Raw genomic sequence first — 19,212 nt, forward strand, 5'->3', positions numbered from 1 at the left:
TTCAATTATTTATAATAAATGTCTACAACCCTCACTGCAAAAGAGGCAGTGCATTGTTGATTCTCAGTGTAAACCAGCAAGCCTTTCCAGCCTGTTACACAACCGCAGACGGATTATCACACCTGCCTGTCTGTAGTGCTACGGTTCTTATTGTACTGCTGAGTGTGCTCCTGTTTCCTAATTCATTTATATTATCTACTTACACTTGCATGATTAGCATGTGGACACATCCAATCACATTCACCTGGCCCAGATAAAACGCCGTTCTATTGGCTCTTGATCTTGCCTCTCAGCGAGAAAAGCTTTTTGCATTTAGATTGTGTGAGGGGTCATGACCCTTGCTGACCTGGATTAGCACAAGCTCCTGCAGCAATCTCATGAGCTGCCAAATATAGCCTGTGCCTGGGATAGTTTCTGGAGTGAAGGCCTAGGCTGACCTGCTCTGACCCAGTCTGAGGCTATCTGAGAGAGACTCCTTTCTAACACAGAAGCCCTGGATGGGGAAGTGTATTGCAACATCATGGGAATTTGTGAACAGCTACAAAAAGGAAGAAACAAAAGGATGCATGCCTGTTTCATTAATGATTCATTTTAGAATAAACATGTCAAGGAAATGCAGGTGAAGTAAAGCTCAGTCAATTTATTGATTTATGGAAAATATATCACATCTTTCCATACTGGACACACCTTCAGAAATTAACAGTCCAATAACCATTTACTTCCAAACATCTGAATCAAATGTTACCAATTAGTACATCTCAAACAGAGCAGTATATTAAGTTTCACACGTTGAGGAAATCACAAGATTCCCCAGCTTAAATTTAGCCAACTGTTGAAAAACCTAACACTGAAACCAACTGCACATCTAAAGCTGAAGTCGTTGCTACAAACCCATTTCATTCCCCAGATGAAAGCCTCAATGAAACACATCAGCCCCCACCACAAGCAGTATGTGTCAGTATACACCGAATGTATTCTGTTTAGTAAAACAGCAAGCCGACTGGAGGTTGAATCACCGGACTATAAATTGAAGATCAGACAACAACAAGGACGAGAAATGAGTGAAACGTGTTGTTATAGCAGCAGCAACAGTGACATTTGGTTTCTTTTTCTTCTTTTAAAACAAAATTTTTTGTCCTCCATTTTTTTAAACAACCACATGGTTTATACCAAAGTGCAAATATGATGAACTGCATGTATTTTTATGTTATTATATTAAGTAGAGTTTTTCTATTCTAAAGAACTACAGGTCTTGCAAGAAGGTTGAGGCTTTTTTTGTTTTTTTTTAAAGAGTATTATGGCACATTTCAAAACCAAAGAGAAAACATGTCACAGATCATTTACTACAACAATAGGCATTGCAAATTTAACGATACACTTATATAGATATAATTTGTGACCAAAGTTCGTCAGCAATACATTAATATTTGAGAACACATTTATAAAGCGTTACATCAATATTGCATCATCAGGATATCTGTTTGCAGAACAAATGTATCAACTGCAGTCCTCAAGTGTGTTTTTCCAATAATCATCCTGAAGCAATTCAACACACTCCTGTCTTCAATCAGTGCTGCAGGCAACGTAAAGCCCACGACTCAAAACAATACAAAATAACATCCAACTGAGGAAAAAAAACAAAAACAAAAAACCATCCAGCAATTTTCAGTCCCTCGTTCTCGTCCGAACTCTTCAAGGTTATAAGAATGCTCATCTCCAGCAGAGCACCAATAAACACCCTACATTGCAACTATTTGCTCCTGCAATAATCAATAGTGACACAAATTTTTTTTTACAGATATATAGCTATATATTTATGTATATACCTCCAGTGTGTACACAACCTGAACACTACCTCTGACAAGATCAGAGCTTCCTTGTTGTCACAAGAGACAGTCACAGAAAGGGTGCATGCAAGAAGAGTACTCAATTCAGTATTTGGAGAGTCACCACTGGTGCAAGAGAGTCGATTTTCTTTGTTCAAGACTATCAGATAAGAATTGAAAAGCCAACTTCTCTACATGAACTGTGGCATAGGTTCCTATCCCTCTGCCTTTTACGGAGTTGCTCTTTCCTCTAAATTAATCAGGAGCAGGGTGACTCAGCAGAATCTTGGTCTGAAGTACCGGGGGCTTCGGCCCTCTTAAAGCTTGGTCCATTAACTTCTCTAGGGATTATTCTGTTCTGGTGGTGTTGATGAAACAGATACCTTAGAAGTAGCTGGATGCACTAAAGCACAATTTGCAAACTGTTTAGATAAATAATTTTTTTTTGGGGGGGGAGGTAAATTTATCATTTGAGAATTGTTCTTTTTTTGGTATATTTGACAGTGATCTTAGAGGACAAGCAACGTTAAAAGAAATTTTAAATTTCTCTTCACTTGGCTGTCATCATCTGGACAAATTCTGTGGAAAACAAAAGAACAGAAAGCAACATTTAAACTTACATTCAACAATAAACAAATAACTTCGTCACAGATAGAAAAAAAAAATAAGTGCATACACACAAACTTGTAGATTTTCACATTTGCAGACTCACAAAAAACACGGTGGTTAATAAACAAAATCTCACCCTCGTAGTTGACCTGACCATCTCCATCAATGTCGGCCTCGCGTATCATCTCATCCACCTCCTCATCAGTGAGCTTCTCACCCAGGTTGGTCATAACGTGCCGTAGCTCTGCTGCACTGATGTATCCGTTACCATCCTACAGGTGGCAAAAAAAAAAAGCAGAAAATTAGTTTGTCTACAGGCAGGTGGGTGTCTACTACTACAGATACCATAGCGCCAAAGACAAGGCTACTCCCTTCACCTATGCTGCCGAGATCCTGATTTAGGAAGGTCTATTGAGCTAAATGCTCAATATGTGTGTGTTTGGGAAGCTTAATATAATAGTCCAGCTAGCAGAAAGACAGAAACGCTCCAGAATATCGCTTATGTAGACATTTTTCACTCTTGTCTAGCCATCATCATGGATCAAAGTCATTTCTATCAAATACAGAGGATCTCCTTTTGCTGAATAGTCTAATTAAATATTTTCACTTTACTCCTACTTTACCTTGTCAAAGACTCTGAAGGCTTCTCTGATCTCCTCCTCACTGTCTGTATCTTTCATCTTCCTGGCCATCATTGTCAGAAACTCAGGAAAGTCAATTGTACCATTGCCTTAATAAAATAAATAAAACATAAACAAATAACAAAACAGAAAAAAATAGTGTTATCATTGAGTAATTTACCAGAAAAACTAAAAATCCAATCGGGAAAATTAGCTTATGACAATGCAAGCCAATTCAAAGTATTAAAGGAAAACAGACATGGCAACAAGAACAGACTATATTCAATGTATGGCTACATACATCTATACAGAGAGAACAGAAACAAGTTGTGTTATCTCAGGTAGGGCTGCTCAATTAATCAAATTTTAATCTAGATTACGATCTGGGCTTTCAACGATCATTAAAAATGACCGAACCGATTATTAGCACCTCCCTCGTGCTTTACTCTCGCTCTGCTCCGTGTGGCAAATCGAGATTTGGAGAGGAGAGGATAATGGCTGCTGAAGAAAGAATGCCGTTGGTTGAAAAGAGAGGTAAAACGACTTCAGTGGTGTGGAAACATTATGGGTTCGCGGAGTCAGACGTGGATCAAGTAGACATAGTGTGGAAACTTTGCTACGTTGTCGTAGCTGCACCACAGAGCAACACTACAAATGTATTCAATCATTTGAAGACCGCTCACAAAGTGACATACGATCAAACAATGAAGGAGCATAGAGAAAAACTCTCGACAACACCTGCTTCATCCTCACAGACCTCCATTCATGCTTCCCTGTACAACGCTACTAAATATCCCACCAGCTCCCAGAGACACAAGGAGATAACAAACGCGGTAACGTTTTTCCTCGCCAAAGACCACTGCTCAATTAACACAGTGAACAACCAGTATTATGCAGTATTTTGAAGTTCACTAAACATAGATGTTTACATTTTTCATTTATTTTTTATATTGCAAACATTTGCACTGTTATCAGTATTTGCACATTATTTTTTGACAATCTTTAAAGCCATTATTCAATACATTGTTATTGTTAAATAAATATCGTCAAATAATCAAGATCTCAATTTCAGTGAAAATAATCGTGATTATCATTTTTGCCATAATCGAGCAGCCCTAATCTCAGGTATCAGTATCTACACTTATGCCAGTCACTGAATTCTTGAATGACAAAAGAATTCTCTTATTAAAGAGCTACAGTAATGCAACTTCAAGTTTTTGTGCATGTTAGTTTGATCTCACCGTCAGCATCTACTTCATTGATCATGTCCTGCAGCTCAGCCTCTGTAGGATTCTGTCCCAGAGAGCGCATGACAGTCCCAAGCTCTTTGGTAGTAATTGTACCATCGCCATCCTTATCAAACAGTGAGAATGCCTCCTTGAACTCTGTATGTTTGCAGAAACAGAACTGTGAGTTGTAATGAAGATTGAATCCAATGAAAATTCATTTTTAAAAACCTCTGATGTGGTAAAATGAATTAAAGGGGGAGAAAAATCATCTACAGTCAGTACATTTGCAACAGCTGGGATACTGAACAAATGACCCCTGATAAGAACAGGCTGCATATAATGCACTGCACCTTTAATAAATGTAGACATCCAAGCATTTCACTTTGATTTCTAGGACACCTGACTCAAAACCCTGCTGCTTCTCATTACCCAGGGTCTGATTTTATACCTAGGGAAAGCAAATTGAATGCAATTATCTAGTTAATAGTATGGGACCATAATTAGCATACAATCCCATAGACCTCAGTTTTGTACAATCTCTGAGAGCCTAGTTTCTAAGGTTAGTTGGAGAAATTAGGTGTTGCTAAACCTAAAACAAGCCAAAAATGGTTAAGGTATGCACTCACCAGCAATCTGCTCCTCAGTCAGCTGATCGGCCTGTTGAAAGGGGAAAAGGACACTGATAAAACACTGATGCTTCAGCATGGAAATAAACTCTTTTTCAACCCTGCCACCATTTACAATGATTAAACCGTACATTGTATTCAAGAAATACAGTTTTTAAATGGCAGGTTCAACTTATATTAGGACTAGGCAAATACGATAAGATAGCGTTTTTAAGTCCCAGAGATGGGAAATTAACGCTGTTACAACAGCAAAGTAGAGAGGGCAGTTATAAATACATAGCAGCATCATGCCTAAGAACAACAATACTATGCAAAAACAGAAGAAAATATACATTAGACAAGGTAGAAGAAATATACTTTTGATATAAATATATGTACATGCATGACCTGATCAAAAGTTTAGGACCACTTGAAAAATGGCAACAAAAAAACATATATCATATTTTGCATGGTAGGATCTTAACAAGGTTACAAGTAGAGCTTCAAAATGTAACAAGAAGAAATGGGAGTGAGACAAAACATTTTTTAAGCATGCAATTTATTGAAAACAACAGGCTGAAACTGAAACAGGCTGTTTTACAGCTGATCGAAGGTTTAGGACCACATGCCTTTAAAAGGCCAAATCTGTGCAAAAACGTAGATTCATTGTCATTTTCTGTCAGGTAGTCACACTGTCATGATGTTCTGATGGCAAAGGCAAAAAAATTTTCCCTTTTGGAACGTGGTCGGGTTGCTGAACTGCATAAGCAGGGTCTCTCGCAGCGTGCCATCGGTGCTGAGGTGCGACGCAGTAAGACAGTCATTTGGAATTTCTGAAATGATCCTGATGGTTATAGAACAAAAAATGTCAAGTCAAAGGACCCCAAAAAAATTCACCAGCATTGAGCCGGAGGATCCAGTTGGCTGTCTGTCAAGACACTGGACGATCCTCGACCCAAATTAAGGCCGTTACTGGTGCTGACTGCAGCCCCATAACCATCAGACAGCATCTGACACTGAAGGGCCTCAAAAACAAAAAACGTCTTCAAAGGCGTCATCTTCTTGAATGCCACAGAACTGACTGTTTGGACTTTGCAAGAGAGCACTAAACATGGGACACTGAAAGGTGGAAGAAAGTTGTATTCTCTGATGAGAAAAAAAAAATTTAACCTTGATGGTCCTGATGGTTTCCAACATTACTGGCATGACAAGCAGATCCCACCTGAGATGTTTTCTACACGCTACAGTGGAGGGAGCGCCATAATGGTCAGGGGTGCTTTTTCCTTCAGCAGAACTAGAGCTTCAGGAGGTGCAGGGGTGTCAAACAGCCGCTGGCTATGTCCAGATGTTGCAGAGAGCATCATGACTGAGGACCCTCATCTGTGTGGTAACGACTGGGTTTTTCAACAGGACAACGCTACAGCACACAATGCCCACAGAACAAGGGACTTCTTCCAGGAGAATAACATCACTCTTTTGGACAATCCGGCGTGTTCCCCTGATCAAAATTCAATTAAGAACCTTTGGGGATGGATGGCAAGGGAAGTTCACAAAAATGGACAACAGTTCCAGAAAGTGGATGCCCATCGTGCAGCCGTCTTCACCACTTGGAGAAATGTTTTCACTCACCTCAGGGAAACGCTTGCATCAAGCATGCCGCAAAGAATTTTTGAAGTGATCAACAATAATGGTGGACCTACTCATTACCGAGTTCATGTTTGGAACTTCGATTTCTGTTGTTGTTTTCTGTGTGTTCTGTGCGTTGTTTTCAATAAATTGCATGCTCAAAAAATTGTTTTGTCTCACTCCTATTTCTTCTTGCTGCATGTTGAAACTCTACTTGGAACCTTGTCAAGATCCAGCCATGAAAAAATATGATTTTTTGCCATATTTTTTCAAATAGTCCTAAACTTGATGGGGAAAAGAATAACATTTAATAAACAAGAAAAGAAAGACTAATGAAACAGCTGTTTCTCATATTTTTGGAAAAGGAATGACTAAGCAGTAACAAATTAAATATCACTTCTGGATTGATATAAAAACCTTCACAATAATTACAGAGAATTTCCAGCAGGCAAAATGGGGAACATGTGCATCAGGCTCCACTGTGTACACAGGCTCTGCCAATGCAAATGCAATTTAGACAAACTAATTCAAAACAGACTGCAGTATTTTCTGGCAGCTGGACGTGGCCATTACCTATGACCCTAGATAAAACTAAGTTAATACAGCATAAAAAGGTTTCCTATAAATTTAAACTGTAGATCTGTTCACATTTTCAAATACAAATTTATGTATTTTAAATTAAAGAAATACACATGATTATTTTACAAACATTATTTTAACTCTTGTAATAATAATTGTTAATAACTAAATGAAAATATTCTGGGAATACTAGAAACAAAAGCTAAACCATCTTCAGATATTGTTAGCCGAGAAAATTTGCATTAAATCGGCTCAACCTAAGATCCAACACTGGAGTTTCTGCAGTCAGTCTGACTTGACCAGTAATCAAATCACTCTCAGAGAGATTACTTAAGGTTTGTAAATGACTGTTATTTAATTTGTAAATGAAGACAGATTGCCAACATGTTGCTATCAGTCTGAATGAGTCTTTGTCAATGAGCACAACTCGAGGGGACTCGACTGGCTGCCAGCCGGCTGTATTCTAGTTATATTGAGTGTAAATTTAATAGTTAAATAGGAATTTCTGACTATGTAGACAGAAATATATGTGATTTTCAATTATTTATCATAATTAATGGCTGTATTATTAGAGACACACTGCATGTAATTGCCAACTTGACCCAATTCAATCACAAGACAGATGCCAGACTGATTCCAATGGCAACAATTCTTTATTTTTTTTTTGGATAAAGAGTTAGTTTAACCATTTAAAGTTTAACTTTGAGGAAAAAATACACATTTGAAAAAAGATGCAAAATTGCAAATTGTTAAAAATCACAATAATATTATATCATGAGTGAATTACTGTGATTTCTTACTGTAGGGTGTCTGCTGATTCATACGGTATTTTTTCCCACATTCTCCCACACACACACACAAAATAAATTAATAAATCAAACAAGGAATTTACACTCATCTAAGACAAATTCATTCTTCAAGTTCATCTGAGACATAATTGTGCGATCTATATGAAGCCTTATCAGGCCTGTCCAAGTCAGTCAACATGCTCATTTCAGGCTGAGAAAGTGCGATGAGGGACGGGTATAAATACTCCACAGCCCGAAATACACACGCCTGCTATAATTAGTGAGACACGAACAGGGTCGCCAATGTAGCACACTGAATATCACCGTAACTAACCACCTCCTTGAGTCTTTTTTTTTTCCTTCTTAAACATACATAATGTTAAGGATCAGTTTTAAAAAAAAAAAAAAAAAAAAAAAAAAAAGACTAAACCCTCTGACAACTGTTGCTTTGAATGTGTCTTCTGCTTTGTGTACTCCTTCAGGATGTTTGTTAGAAAACTGGGAAATAACTGCTGCATAAAACAGACCATTAGAGTCTGCAACAATTTAGCATTGACACTAATTCGGTGATGAGGATAAGCTGATAATGCTATATTGTAGCCTAAGGACTCACTGTGCATTTGCTCTAGAGCTAATGCCTCGAATAAACAAACATGTTTTCACTGTATCCACATGCTCTTGTACCACGGATAATGGACAAATGAACTTGCCTTTTCAAAACCAAATAGATTAAAACCAACATTTCTGTAGCAACATTTCGGTGGTATTGGTGGTAATGCCATGCGTTCAAATCAATTTCAATGAGTCACTCATTTAAGGGGAAGGGGGGTAGGCAGAAGGGAGCATGGCAGACTGCAGAGTATCCAGTCTGCTCACTGCCAACCAATTCAGTGTTGCTGAAGCAAGCAGTGTCTGGATCAGAGCACAGCTGGAGGATTTATACAGCTGCTGTAAAAAGTACTGCTGGCTTTCAACTCATCAGTACCCCACAGAGCATGTCACATATTCTTATGTTGACAATATTTTTCTAAAGTGCAGCCAGTTAATCATATTTGCAAATGGTGTTTGAGCAGCATGTGAATAAATAGGATTTTGTAGCTGTCCAAGTTTCCTTACTTGGCAAAGACAGCAAGGGACACCATTCCTCTGGTCTGTTACAGTATGCAGACGAACAACAGACGATACATGATAAGACAAAGACACAGATATGAGTCTATATTAGAAGTATTTAAAATAGTTAGATCCCATCTTGAAGGGTGCACTGCGGGTCTTGACAGCCGACTGCACCAGGCATGCTTTGGTTCAATGCGGGGGGAAGGGAGGCGAGAAAGGAGGGGTGGAAAAGAGGATCATTCAGCAGAAGCAGAATGCGGTTCAACGTTATGGCGCAATACGTAACGCAGGACATGGTGTCATGGTGGTATTGAATCTATTTCCAAAATGTTGCAGCGCGTTGCTGAACGCTATGCAATATGACAAACAAGTGTTGCTACCTGTAAGGCGTATTCTTATGTAACCCCAATCGGTGGTTAAATACGACCCCTTTTTTTCTCGCTTGTTGCGCATGTCCACGTCCGTTCAAAACACCCTGCTGATGTGGCTAACACAGATACTGCCCGTGCTGCAGCACCTTATGAGGCATGTCGAAAATGACAGTTACCCAGAGTCCCGATGTCTTTCTCGTAAGATTAACGAGATGGGTAAAGATCACATTCACACTGGACGGTCTATTTTTACACAGCACCTTCACCGCCACCACGCCCACTCTCGAGTCCAAGCGAACCAATAAATAAATAAGTCAGCAAAAAACCTAAAAAACAAATGACGCAAATATGTGTCCAAGCACGGAGATTATAACCATATTATCCACAATAACTCTGCTAAACAGCCGAATGAATGGTGTTACATTAGAGCATTAAACAGGCCGTCTGTGTCCTCTCACAATACGGCGTGTGTGCTGCGCATTTGGCAGACACTAATAAATAAAATGTTTGTCTTCTCTTCTATCTCGTCAGCTGTTAAGCACACAGAAAACCACCGATCGAGAATTGCGTTATATAGACGATAAAATGATTTTTTTTTAAAAACAGCGTTGTATGCACGTCAGGTTTGGGATTTTTCTGCAGTTTTCCAACGTTAAAATGCCCTTGTGAAGTGAAGCTGGACTCTTAAAAGTCTAGAAGATATACTTTATGGCTTTGGAACCTATGCATTTACGATTATATTCCAGACATTACGGTGTAAGCGATTCATAGCTAAGGCTAACTAGCTTACATCAGCTAGCTTACACTCACCATCGTCCCGTTGACTTTTCAAGCTCCGTGAAGATGAAGAAAAGCGCAGTTAAATGCGTTGTATTTCACTTACTTAGAGATCAGTTACTCAAATAGAGCAATGAAATAGAACAGGATTTTCAATATAACAAATGTTTCGGGAAATCTGTGTAGACAGTATCCTTCTGTTGCAGCAGAGTTGCCCGGAAACCTAAACCAGCGACGTGCTGTACCACAGTTTGACAGCCGTGTATCCCTCCGCCGCTCTCTTGTACGTTTTTAGTCCCACTGAATCCACTGTCAAAATAGAAAAACAGAAGGATTATAAAGATCTTTCTGTTGCGGTAATCATTCACTGTTTATCGCCTAATAATTATTTGACACTTAACAAATAGCAAACCACAATTTTTGCTGCTTTATAAAACCAAACCGCGCAAAGATACTAGCCCTATTACCACGTCTCATAAACACAGTCTATGGGAGATAAGAGTGTTCCACTGATCATATTGAACACTATATTAATGGACCATTTTAAAATTACAGCGCAATTTCTGTACCGCTCATTAATTTAAAAATCATTCGTTCACAAAATACTGAAATAAACATTTGTTGATGATATTACACTTGTCATGAGACAAAATATTCCAAAACATTATCTCGAATCCAAAATAGGTCATCAGAACCCCTTCCAAAATGTTCTTTCTCGTCTTCTTGATCCAATCTCATATATAAATTGGACAGAAGTATTAGTGTGTCTGAACACACCAGAAAAACTGCCAACACACAAATGAATGACTTGGCCAAGTCGAGAACAGTCTAAAAGAAATCAATCACTGAAACCACAATGCACAATTTAAAGATTATAAATATCTTTCTATAAATGTACTGATGGTGATGCCTATTCGGTTACAAATGTTCCATAGTCTAGACTCTCTGCCGACTACAATAACAAAGACAAAGACAGTGATGTTCCCATTTTAAAACCTGTTTTTTTCCAAATACCAATTACAGTTTTTCTCAGTTCCTAGAATCCCTGACAATATTTATCCATCTAAATATGTGCTGCACAGAAACGGACTCTGAGGTTGCAGACCAAGAAAAATTCCACTTCTGCAGAAGAGACACCTTCAAGCCAGACTGAAGTATGTTAAGGACAAGATTATGCATGCTCGAACGACGACAGATGACAGAAAACTAGAGCTCTTTGGCCATAAAGGTGTTGCTTATGTTTGAAGAAAGATGAAGAAGCATTCTACCCAAAGAACACCACTGCTACAGTGAAACATGGTGGTGGGAGTATTATGCTGTGGGGATGCTTCAGTGCATCTAGAACTTGGAATCATGAAGAAAGAAGGATATGTGAAGATTTTGAAAGACAACCATAAAAAAATCAGCAGCAAAACTGGGTTTGGTTGTGGCTTTGTCTTCTAGTCTGTCTGCCAATGATCCAAAAATATGTCGCTCCTGGTGGAGAACTACCTCCAGAAGATCAAAGTGAATGTTATGGAGTGATCTGCACAAAGTCCTGTTAAAAATCTGTGTGGTAAACTCATGCCAGAAGGTCATCAGATCTGCAGGAGCTTCAGAGATTCGCCAAAGAAGGATGGACTAGGATTGCTCAGCAATTGCAAGCTCTGCAGTCTGTTACAACTTGCTATTAGCATCGGTGGGGAAGTGTTTTATACTGTCTATGAGCCTGACTGGATGGTGTGCTGAGTATTGAAAAGTTGGCTTGAACAGCAAACATCAAAAATCCAAAACCAGAGGAGTTCTTTCTCTGTTATGACTTTGTCTCTGTGGCAGTGCCTAAATTGAGGGAACATAAAAAAATAGCCTACAAACTGGTTCTTTTTTTGTACTGCCTCCTGGTGACAGTACACAGCTACAACTTTTAGATAACGGTCTGCAAAGGTCTGTGTAGGAACATGGCATGGCAGAACGACAGAAGAGTCTCTAACGGGTGCAGCCCGTCCTCACCAAACACGGCTCATTCTCTGGACATCGTTGAGCACCGTGAAAACTATAAAATAAGAAAAAATTGATACCCGTACAGTCCTTTTGAACCATAACAATAAGCAATAACAACAAATGAGCTTAAATTAAATCAAGTAAATTCAAAACAAGTAATTCTGAGATTTACAGTCACTGATTAAATAAAACAAAAAGGGTTGCTTTAAACGGCATCAAGGGGTTACACAGTTCAGTTGAATAAAATATAACAACAGATCACATCACATCACATACCTCAGTCTGCTTGCCAAGGGTGCAAACTCCCGTGAACACTTAAACATTCGGCCCGTTTCTCATGGGGTGCTGCTAGCTTACGTGACGTCTAAGCTAAAAAATAGCACATGGATGTATGTAACGTAAGTACAGAACGAGCAAGTTTTCAGATAGCTCACAATACAAATGCAGTAACATAGCTTACGTTAGAAACAAACTTAATATACTTTATCAAAGTATCATTGCAACTTACATGGACTTTATACAGCTTATTCCTGTGCACGACAGACTGCTCTATACAGGTTACAGGGCACGCCTCTGAGCGCATCTGTCATTAATGCTACTGCGCATAAAGTTCCGACAAGCGGTTCATTACACTCCCACCAATCATGCTATGATTTACAAAGTAGCTAAATCATACATGATTCTGAACAACAACAAAAATGAAACCATTTCAACCAATATAAAGGTGTACAAACCATCATAGAGCAGGTGCCACTTGGAATCAGTGTTGGGTGTAATGCGTTACTAAGTAACGCGTTACTGTAATTAAATTACTTTTCCACTGAAAAAGTAGAGTAACTAATTACTGTTCATTTTTAGGTATTTTAATTACAGTTACTTACAATGTACTTGCGTTACATTGTAAAATAATTAAACTCGCTGAATATCATTATTTAATTTCAATAATTTATCTTCTAAATGTAGAAGTAAACTCTGCCGCTTTAACATCGCTGTAGTGCAGGTGCCAGTCATTTCGCGCCAGTTTGCTGCATAGTCTATTCTAAAGCGGAAGATGTTGGACTCGGCTGAAGCGGTTGGCTGTTTTATGAAGTGGACATATTCCCGTCTCTTCACTTTTCTGAAACAAGCAGACAAGAATATTACAGTAATATGTAAGCTATGTCCTGGGGAGAAAAAAACATCGGCTGCTGTTAATAGTACGAGTAATCTACTGAAGCGCCTGACAGGAGAGCATAGACGAACACTTCTGAGTGATTCTTGTTCATCATCCATGGATTACACCGCGGCAACTCCTGCTAAGCAGGCAAAACTTGATTTTACTTCAGCAGCACAGAAAGCGTCTGAAGGTGAGCTTACAAAAATTATTGCAGGCTACATTGTGGAAGACATGCTACCGCTGCGTACTGTAGAGTCTCCGTCTTTTAAAAAAAATTATTTATTATTTAAAGAGTTTAGTTTCTATTGTTTGCCCACTCAAGGTTTATAGGGATTTTTAAGAAGTATTTAGTTAAATTACTTATTTAGTAATTAAGTTACTTTTCTGACACAGTAATTAGATAAGTATTTTAAATACAATATTGACTAAGTAATTAGTAATTAATTACTTTTTTAAAGTAACTTACCCAACACTGCTTGGAATGTTACATTGTTTATGTCAGTATGTCAGTTCATCTCAGATAATAACATGTTTGTTATTATTCTCTTTCAACAAGAACCACCAATTTTTGGATAGGCTGCTCGATAATGGGGGGCTTGAAAGCACGGTCCTGTTTCTTGGTCCGACTTTGGTCTCCTACTTGAACCTTGACTGGATGGACTAAATCATCATCGCCTTCGATAATTTCAACAATACGTCCCAGTTGCCACTGACACCTTGGTAACATATCTTCCTTGATGACAACAATGTCATTCACTTTTAGATTGCGGCGGGTTTTGTGCCACTTCTGTCTTGTGGAGGCATTCATGAGGTATTCTCTTTTCCACCTACCCCAGAACTGCTCAGTTAAGTATTGTACTCTACGCCACCTCTTCGCTGCATACATGTCTTCTTTCACAAATTTCCCAGGTGGTGGTGGAGCAACTTAGGACTTCATCAGTATAAGATGGTTTGGAGTAAGAGGTTCAGGTGCTTTTGGGTCGCAGATACTGTCCACACTGGCAAGGTGTGGCTATTTACAATAGCCATGGCTTCATAAAACAAAGTTCTAAGAGAGGCATCGTCTAGTCTTCCTGCACACTGAGCGGTAGTGGCATTTAGCACATTACGAATGGTCCTAATTTGGCGTTCCCAGACACCACCTGCATGACTTGCAGAAGGAGCATTGAAAACAAACTCACACTGTTTGTCTGCCAGGAAAGCCTCCAGTGCCTGCATGTCACATTGCTTGAGAGCCTCTCTGAACTCATTTCTGGCTCCTACAAAGTTTTTGCCCTGGTCACAGCGAAGTTGGCAAACAGCTCCTCTTAGGCTGATGAAGCATCTAAGGGCATTGATGAATGCATCTGTTGATAGGTCTTCTAGCATCTCGATATGGACAGCACGTGAAGACAGGCACGTAAAGATAAGCCCTACCTTTTGTACTCCTTGCGGCCCCGCTTGATGAAAAATGGACCAAAGCAATCAATACCAGAGTATGAGAAAGGAGCAGAGGCTTCAATCCTTTCCTTCGGGAGCTCTGCCATGCGTTGCTCCTCGGTGGGGCGCCGAAGTTTTCGACATTGCACACATTTATGTATTAACTTGGCAACTGCTTTGCTTCCCCCAAGCACCCAAAACCCATTTGCTCTGAGTTCTGCTAGAGTTTGACTCCGACCTTGATGACAGATGTCGACAGTATTAGTCTTGTAATGCGACTTTCCTTTGGAAGGATAACCGGGTGTTTTAGTTCTTGACTGAGCGTCGCCTTTGTCAGTCTTCCACTGACACGAAGTAGTCCTTCATCTAAGATGGGATCAAGGCAGCTTAGGGGGCTTGAGCTCGGAAGAGAGTTGCCCTTCTGAAGTGTCTTTATGTCTTGCAAAAAGGCTTGTCACTGAACCAGACAGATTACTAGCTCACGAGCCTTTATCCTTTCCTCCACCGTCACAATGCTGCTGACACGATCTGACTTCATACCTAGTCTCTTAATTCTTGCAACTACTCTAATGAGCGTTGTCCAGCTGGAAAAGCAGCTTAGACGGTTCAGGATGTCATTTTGCTCATTGACATGGGTAGCAAAGGTTTTCACTGATTTAACTTCAGGGTCACAGACAAGCAGATCTGGTGAAAAATGTTGTGTTGGGAGTATCTCAGGTTTCCATAGAAATTTAGGACCCGATAATCAGTTTGTTGACAGAATGTCCCCTGCACAAAGACCTCTCGAAGCGTGGTCAGCTGGGTTTTCTGCCGTATCCACATAGTGCCACTGAGCAGGGTCTGTGGTTTCTCAGATTAGCTGAACACGATTTGCGACAAATACATGGAATCACCGTGCCTCATTGCTGATGTAGGCCAATACAACTTGGGAATCAGTCCAGAAGAATTCCTCGTCTATCTGCATGTCAAACTCTGTTTTTAACATGATACTTAGCCTTGCGGAGATTACTGAGCTTTGTTGGTGCAACTCTTGCTTTGGCTAACACAAGGCTACAGTGTACTTCATCCTTTTCATTCTTGTATCTGAGGTAGGAACATGCACCATAACCTATGTTACTGGCATCTGAAAAGTGATGCAGTTCCACCCTCACTATGTTGCCAAAGTCTGTAGGATGGTAGCGTCTGGGTATTGCTATTTCCTTTAGCCTGTGTAGATCCCCTTTCCACTGCTCCCACCGTGAATGTAGGCTATCAGGCTATCATCCCAACCTATGCCCATGCGACACAGCTCCTGGAGAATACATTTACCACTCAGGATAAAGGGAGCTACAAGACCAAGAGGGTCTTAGAGGGAGGAAACAGCAGACAGGATACCACGGTGAGTTGAGGGTTGATCCCTTTTGTCAGTGTTGAAGCTGAAGGTGTCACTTTCTGTTGACCACTGAATGCCAAGTACGTGACCCTCCGCTGTTGAATCCAGGCTAAGGTTGAGAGGCCCAGTGGTTACTGCCCTTTCTGAAGGAGCAACACCAGATAGCGCCTCCACCTTGTTCGAGTTAAATTTGTGCAAGTGTAAACCTCCAGTCTTACACAGCTGTTGTGCGTTGATAATCAGGTCTGTAGCTTCTATGACTGATGGGACGCTAGTTAGTTCATCATCAACGTAAAAGTTCTTTTCAATGAAAGCAGCCGCTGAAGGATAATCAGCTTCGCATTGCTGTGGAAGATATTTAAGGCCAAAATTGGCACACCCTGGAGAGGAACCAGCACCGAAAAGGTGCACCGCCATTCTATACTCTTGGGGTTCTGTTTCCAACTGACTGCCCTTCCACCATAGGAACCTCAGGTAGTTACGCATGTTGGGTGGGACATAGAACTGATGGAACATTTTTTCAGTGTCTCAGGTGATGGCTGCTGCTTCCCTCCTAAAGCAGCAGAGAACTCCTACTAGAGAGTGTATCAGATCAGGGCCAGTCAATGAGGTGTCATTCAGAGAGAGGCCCTGAAACTTGGCTGAACAGTCGAAGACCACCCTAAGTTTGTCTGGTTTCCTAGAATGGTACACCCCATGATGTGGAATGTACCATGTTGTCTCTCCCTCATGTGCAGGGGGGGCTGGTTCTGCAACACCTTTGCTGATGGTTTCCTCCATGAATGCTGTGTAATGGTCATGGTACTGCTTGTTGGACCATAACTTCCTTTTGAGGTGTTGCAAACAAGCTTCAGCCAGTCGCTTGTTGTTTGGCAGCATGGGTGGAGAGCTGCCCTTGAAAGGAAGTGGCATCTCATAGTGTCCATCCTTCCTTTTTGTGATTGTGCTGCCGAGGAGTTTTACAAAATGAGCATCATCTTGAGAAACATATTTATCTTCATAGTTTCTTTCGCTGAAATCCATTTCTAGGACCTTTAACACATCATTGACCGGAGGCAATGGCATTTCCTTTACTGCCACTCTCTGCACAAAGCTCTGATGTTCCTTTCTATCAAGATATGGATTTACTGATCCTATGATGCTCCAGCCAAGCACGGTTCTTTCAGCTGGTTTTCTGACCCTACGATGACTTCTAGAGGAGCCAGTGCTGATGGGCAATCATAGATAATCAACAATCCCACTTCACAGTCTTGAAGTGGCTGCAGCTTGTTTGCCAGTTGCCTCAGGTGTGGCCACTGAAGTGCGGTGTCCTTTGTAGGAATGTGAGACTCATCAACTGGGATGAAATCCCTTGTGTATGCTTGGCATAGCTGAACATGCGACTCACTATGGAGCCCATAAACTTGCAATCCACAACTGCCACTTTACTAGCTATGACTGTGTCTACTGCTGTCATTGTACTTAGCTTTAATTGCACTGGCTGAGTCTTCACATTTAGTGCAGAGACCAGGTCTCCCAAGATGAAAGTGACATGACATTGCGGACTTCCTTTGTCTCATTTCCTGCAGATGGTGAATCACTGTTTAACATTTCACTGGCTCCCTCTATTCTCTCTATGTGCAAGCAAGTTGGATGGTTTCGACTACATATAGTGCATGTGTGCCTTCTTTTGCATTCTTTACTAGTGTGGCCCTTTTTTAAACAGCCGAAGCAAAGGTGGTTTTCACGAATGAAAGCTCTCTTTTCATCAGGAAGCCTTGCAGCAAAGGTTGGGCACTTGGCGACACCGTGTGTTTCATCGTTGCAGACGAAGCATGGTGGTCTTGGCTTTGAAATTAAGGTCCCTGGTTTACCTGCAGAGTGCTTAGCTTGAGCATTTGTGCTGAGTGCCTTGGTTCTCTTAGGAAGCCTTTCATCTGTTACTTTAGTGGTTAGTAGGAAGGGAGAAGCAATGGGATTGCAGGCTATCCTAGCTTCCCTTTGTAGAAATCTGGTGAAATGAGCAAATGGTGGATACTCTTGACATCTGTCTAGTTCATCCACAACAATGCGACCCCATGTGCTTACCAGCCATTCAGGCAGTTTTTTGAGAAGTTTATGATTTTCTTTACAATCATTTAGAATTGCTAGCCCTTTAACATGAGGGATGGCCTCGGCACAACTTTGAAGGAAATCTGAAAACTCTGAGGGCTACTGGGTCATTGGGAGCTGACAAATGAACTTCCATACCTCTCCCGAAGAATCTCCCAGGCACCCTGATATGCATCTTCTGAGTTTCGATAGAAGAACCCTTCGACCGCCTTGCGTGCCTCACCTGCAAGATAACTTTTCAAGTACAACATTTTTTCACCTGCAGGGAGGGGTTTGTGGCCAATCAATGCCATAAAGGATATCTTCCAGTCTATAAACTTTAAAGGGTCACCAGTGAACACTGTGGGTTCAGGTGCAGGCAGACGGTTGGAGACGAACAAGCTTGCAAGCTCCTGTGTTAAGCTGACCTCCTGTTGCTTTTGCAAAATCTCAGGTGGTGCACATTGAGGTTGAAATGATTCAGCCTGTGGATTCAACAGATTTTGAGATTCAATGATTTGGCTATCAAGTTGTGATTTGTCATCTGCCTCATACTTAAGGCTTTCCAATTCATCGTAGTTGTTGTAAGCTCTCACTCTGGCTGCTGCTACTTTTACCTCATTTTCTGCTTGTAGCTGTTGCAGTTTAGTTCTCTCTTCCTCTAGCTTTGCTGTCATTTCTGCAATCAGTTGGGCTTCCTTGATTTTCCACTCATGCTCTAGGCTACTCAACTTTGCTTGCTGTTCATGTATTCGTTGCATTGCCTTCGCCTGTTCTAGTTTAGCTGCAAGGTCAGCTTCGGCATCCACACGTTTGCTAGAAGTCGTAGAGGTGGCTCTGGAGTATGAACCTGAGCTCTTTGAATGCTCTGAAATAACTGTTTCTGTTTCAGTTTTCCCAAAAACAGATCCATACTCCTCCTTACTTAATATCATCCTGACATGCTCCTTCTCGAGCCTGTCATTAAAAGTCTTATCTATATCTTCTAGTCGTTTACTAATGAAATCACAAATTTCTGTTGTTAGGGCAACACACGCATCCATTCTCTTGACAACATCTGGAGTGAAGCATG

The 19,212-nt window shown here is 40.5% G+C and overlaps 1 protein-coding gene across 1 annotated transcript; it reads right to left on the minus strand.

The window, feature by feature from the left end:
- Nucleotides 1–620: 620 nt before the first annotated feature.
- calm3a (calmodulin 3a (phosphorylase kinase, delta)) lies at nucleotides 621–10,398 on the minus strand. Its single transcript, XM_003450805.5, has 6 exons — nucleotides 10,177–10,398; nucleotides 4,911–4,941; nucleotides 4,297–4,440; nucleotides 3,059–3,165; nucleotides 2,572–2,707; nucleotides 621–2,405 (listed from the first exon to the last, which is right to left on the minus strand). The coding sequence occupies exons 1-6, from the start codon at nucleotides 10,177–10,179 to the stop codon at nucleotides 2,377–2,379; spliced, it is 450 nt and encodes a 149-aa protein (XP_003450853.1). The 5' UTR covers nucleotides 10,180–10,398; the 3' UTR covers nucleotides 621–2,376.
- Between the last annotated feature and the right edge of the window lie 8,814 nt (nucleotides 10,399–19,212).

This window comes from Oreochromis niloticus, linkage group LG14 (assembly GCF_001858045.2).
Source record: "Oreochromis niloticus isolate F11D_XX linkage group LG14, O_niloticus_UMD_NMBU, whole genome shotgun sequence".
NCBI classification, from domain to species: domain Eukaryota; kingdom Metazoa; phylum Chordata; class Actinopteri; order Cichliformes; family Cichlidae; genus Oreochromis; species Oreochromis niloticus.

What these genes read in the sequence shown, in the direction of transcription:
- calm3a (XM_003450805.5), bottom strand. An exon ending in CAATGAAGTAGATGCTGACG is followed by an intron (nt 3,166 to 4,296) that starts GTGAGATCAAAC and finishes TATTTTATTAAG; the next exon opens with GCAATGGTACAATTGACTTT. An exon ending in CCTTCAGAGTCTTTGACAAG is followed by an intron (nt 2,708 to 3,058) that starts GTAAAGTAGGAG and finishes TGCCACCTGTAG; the next exon opens with GATGGTAACGGATACATCAG.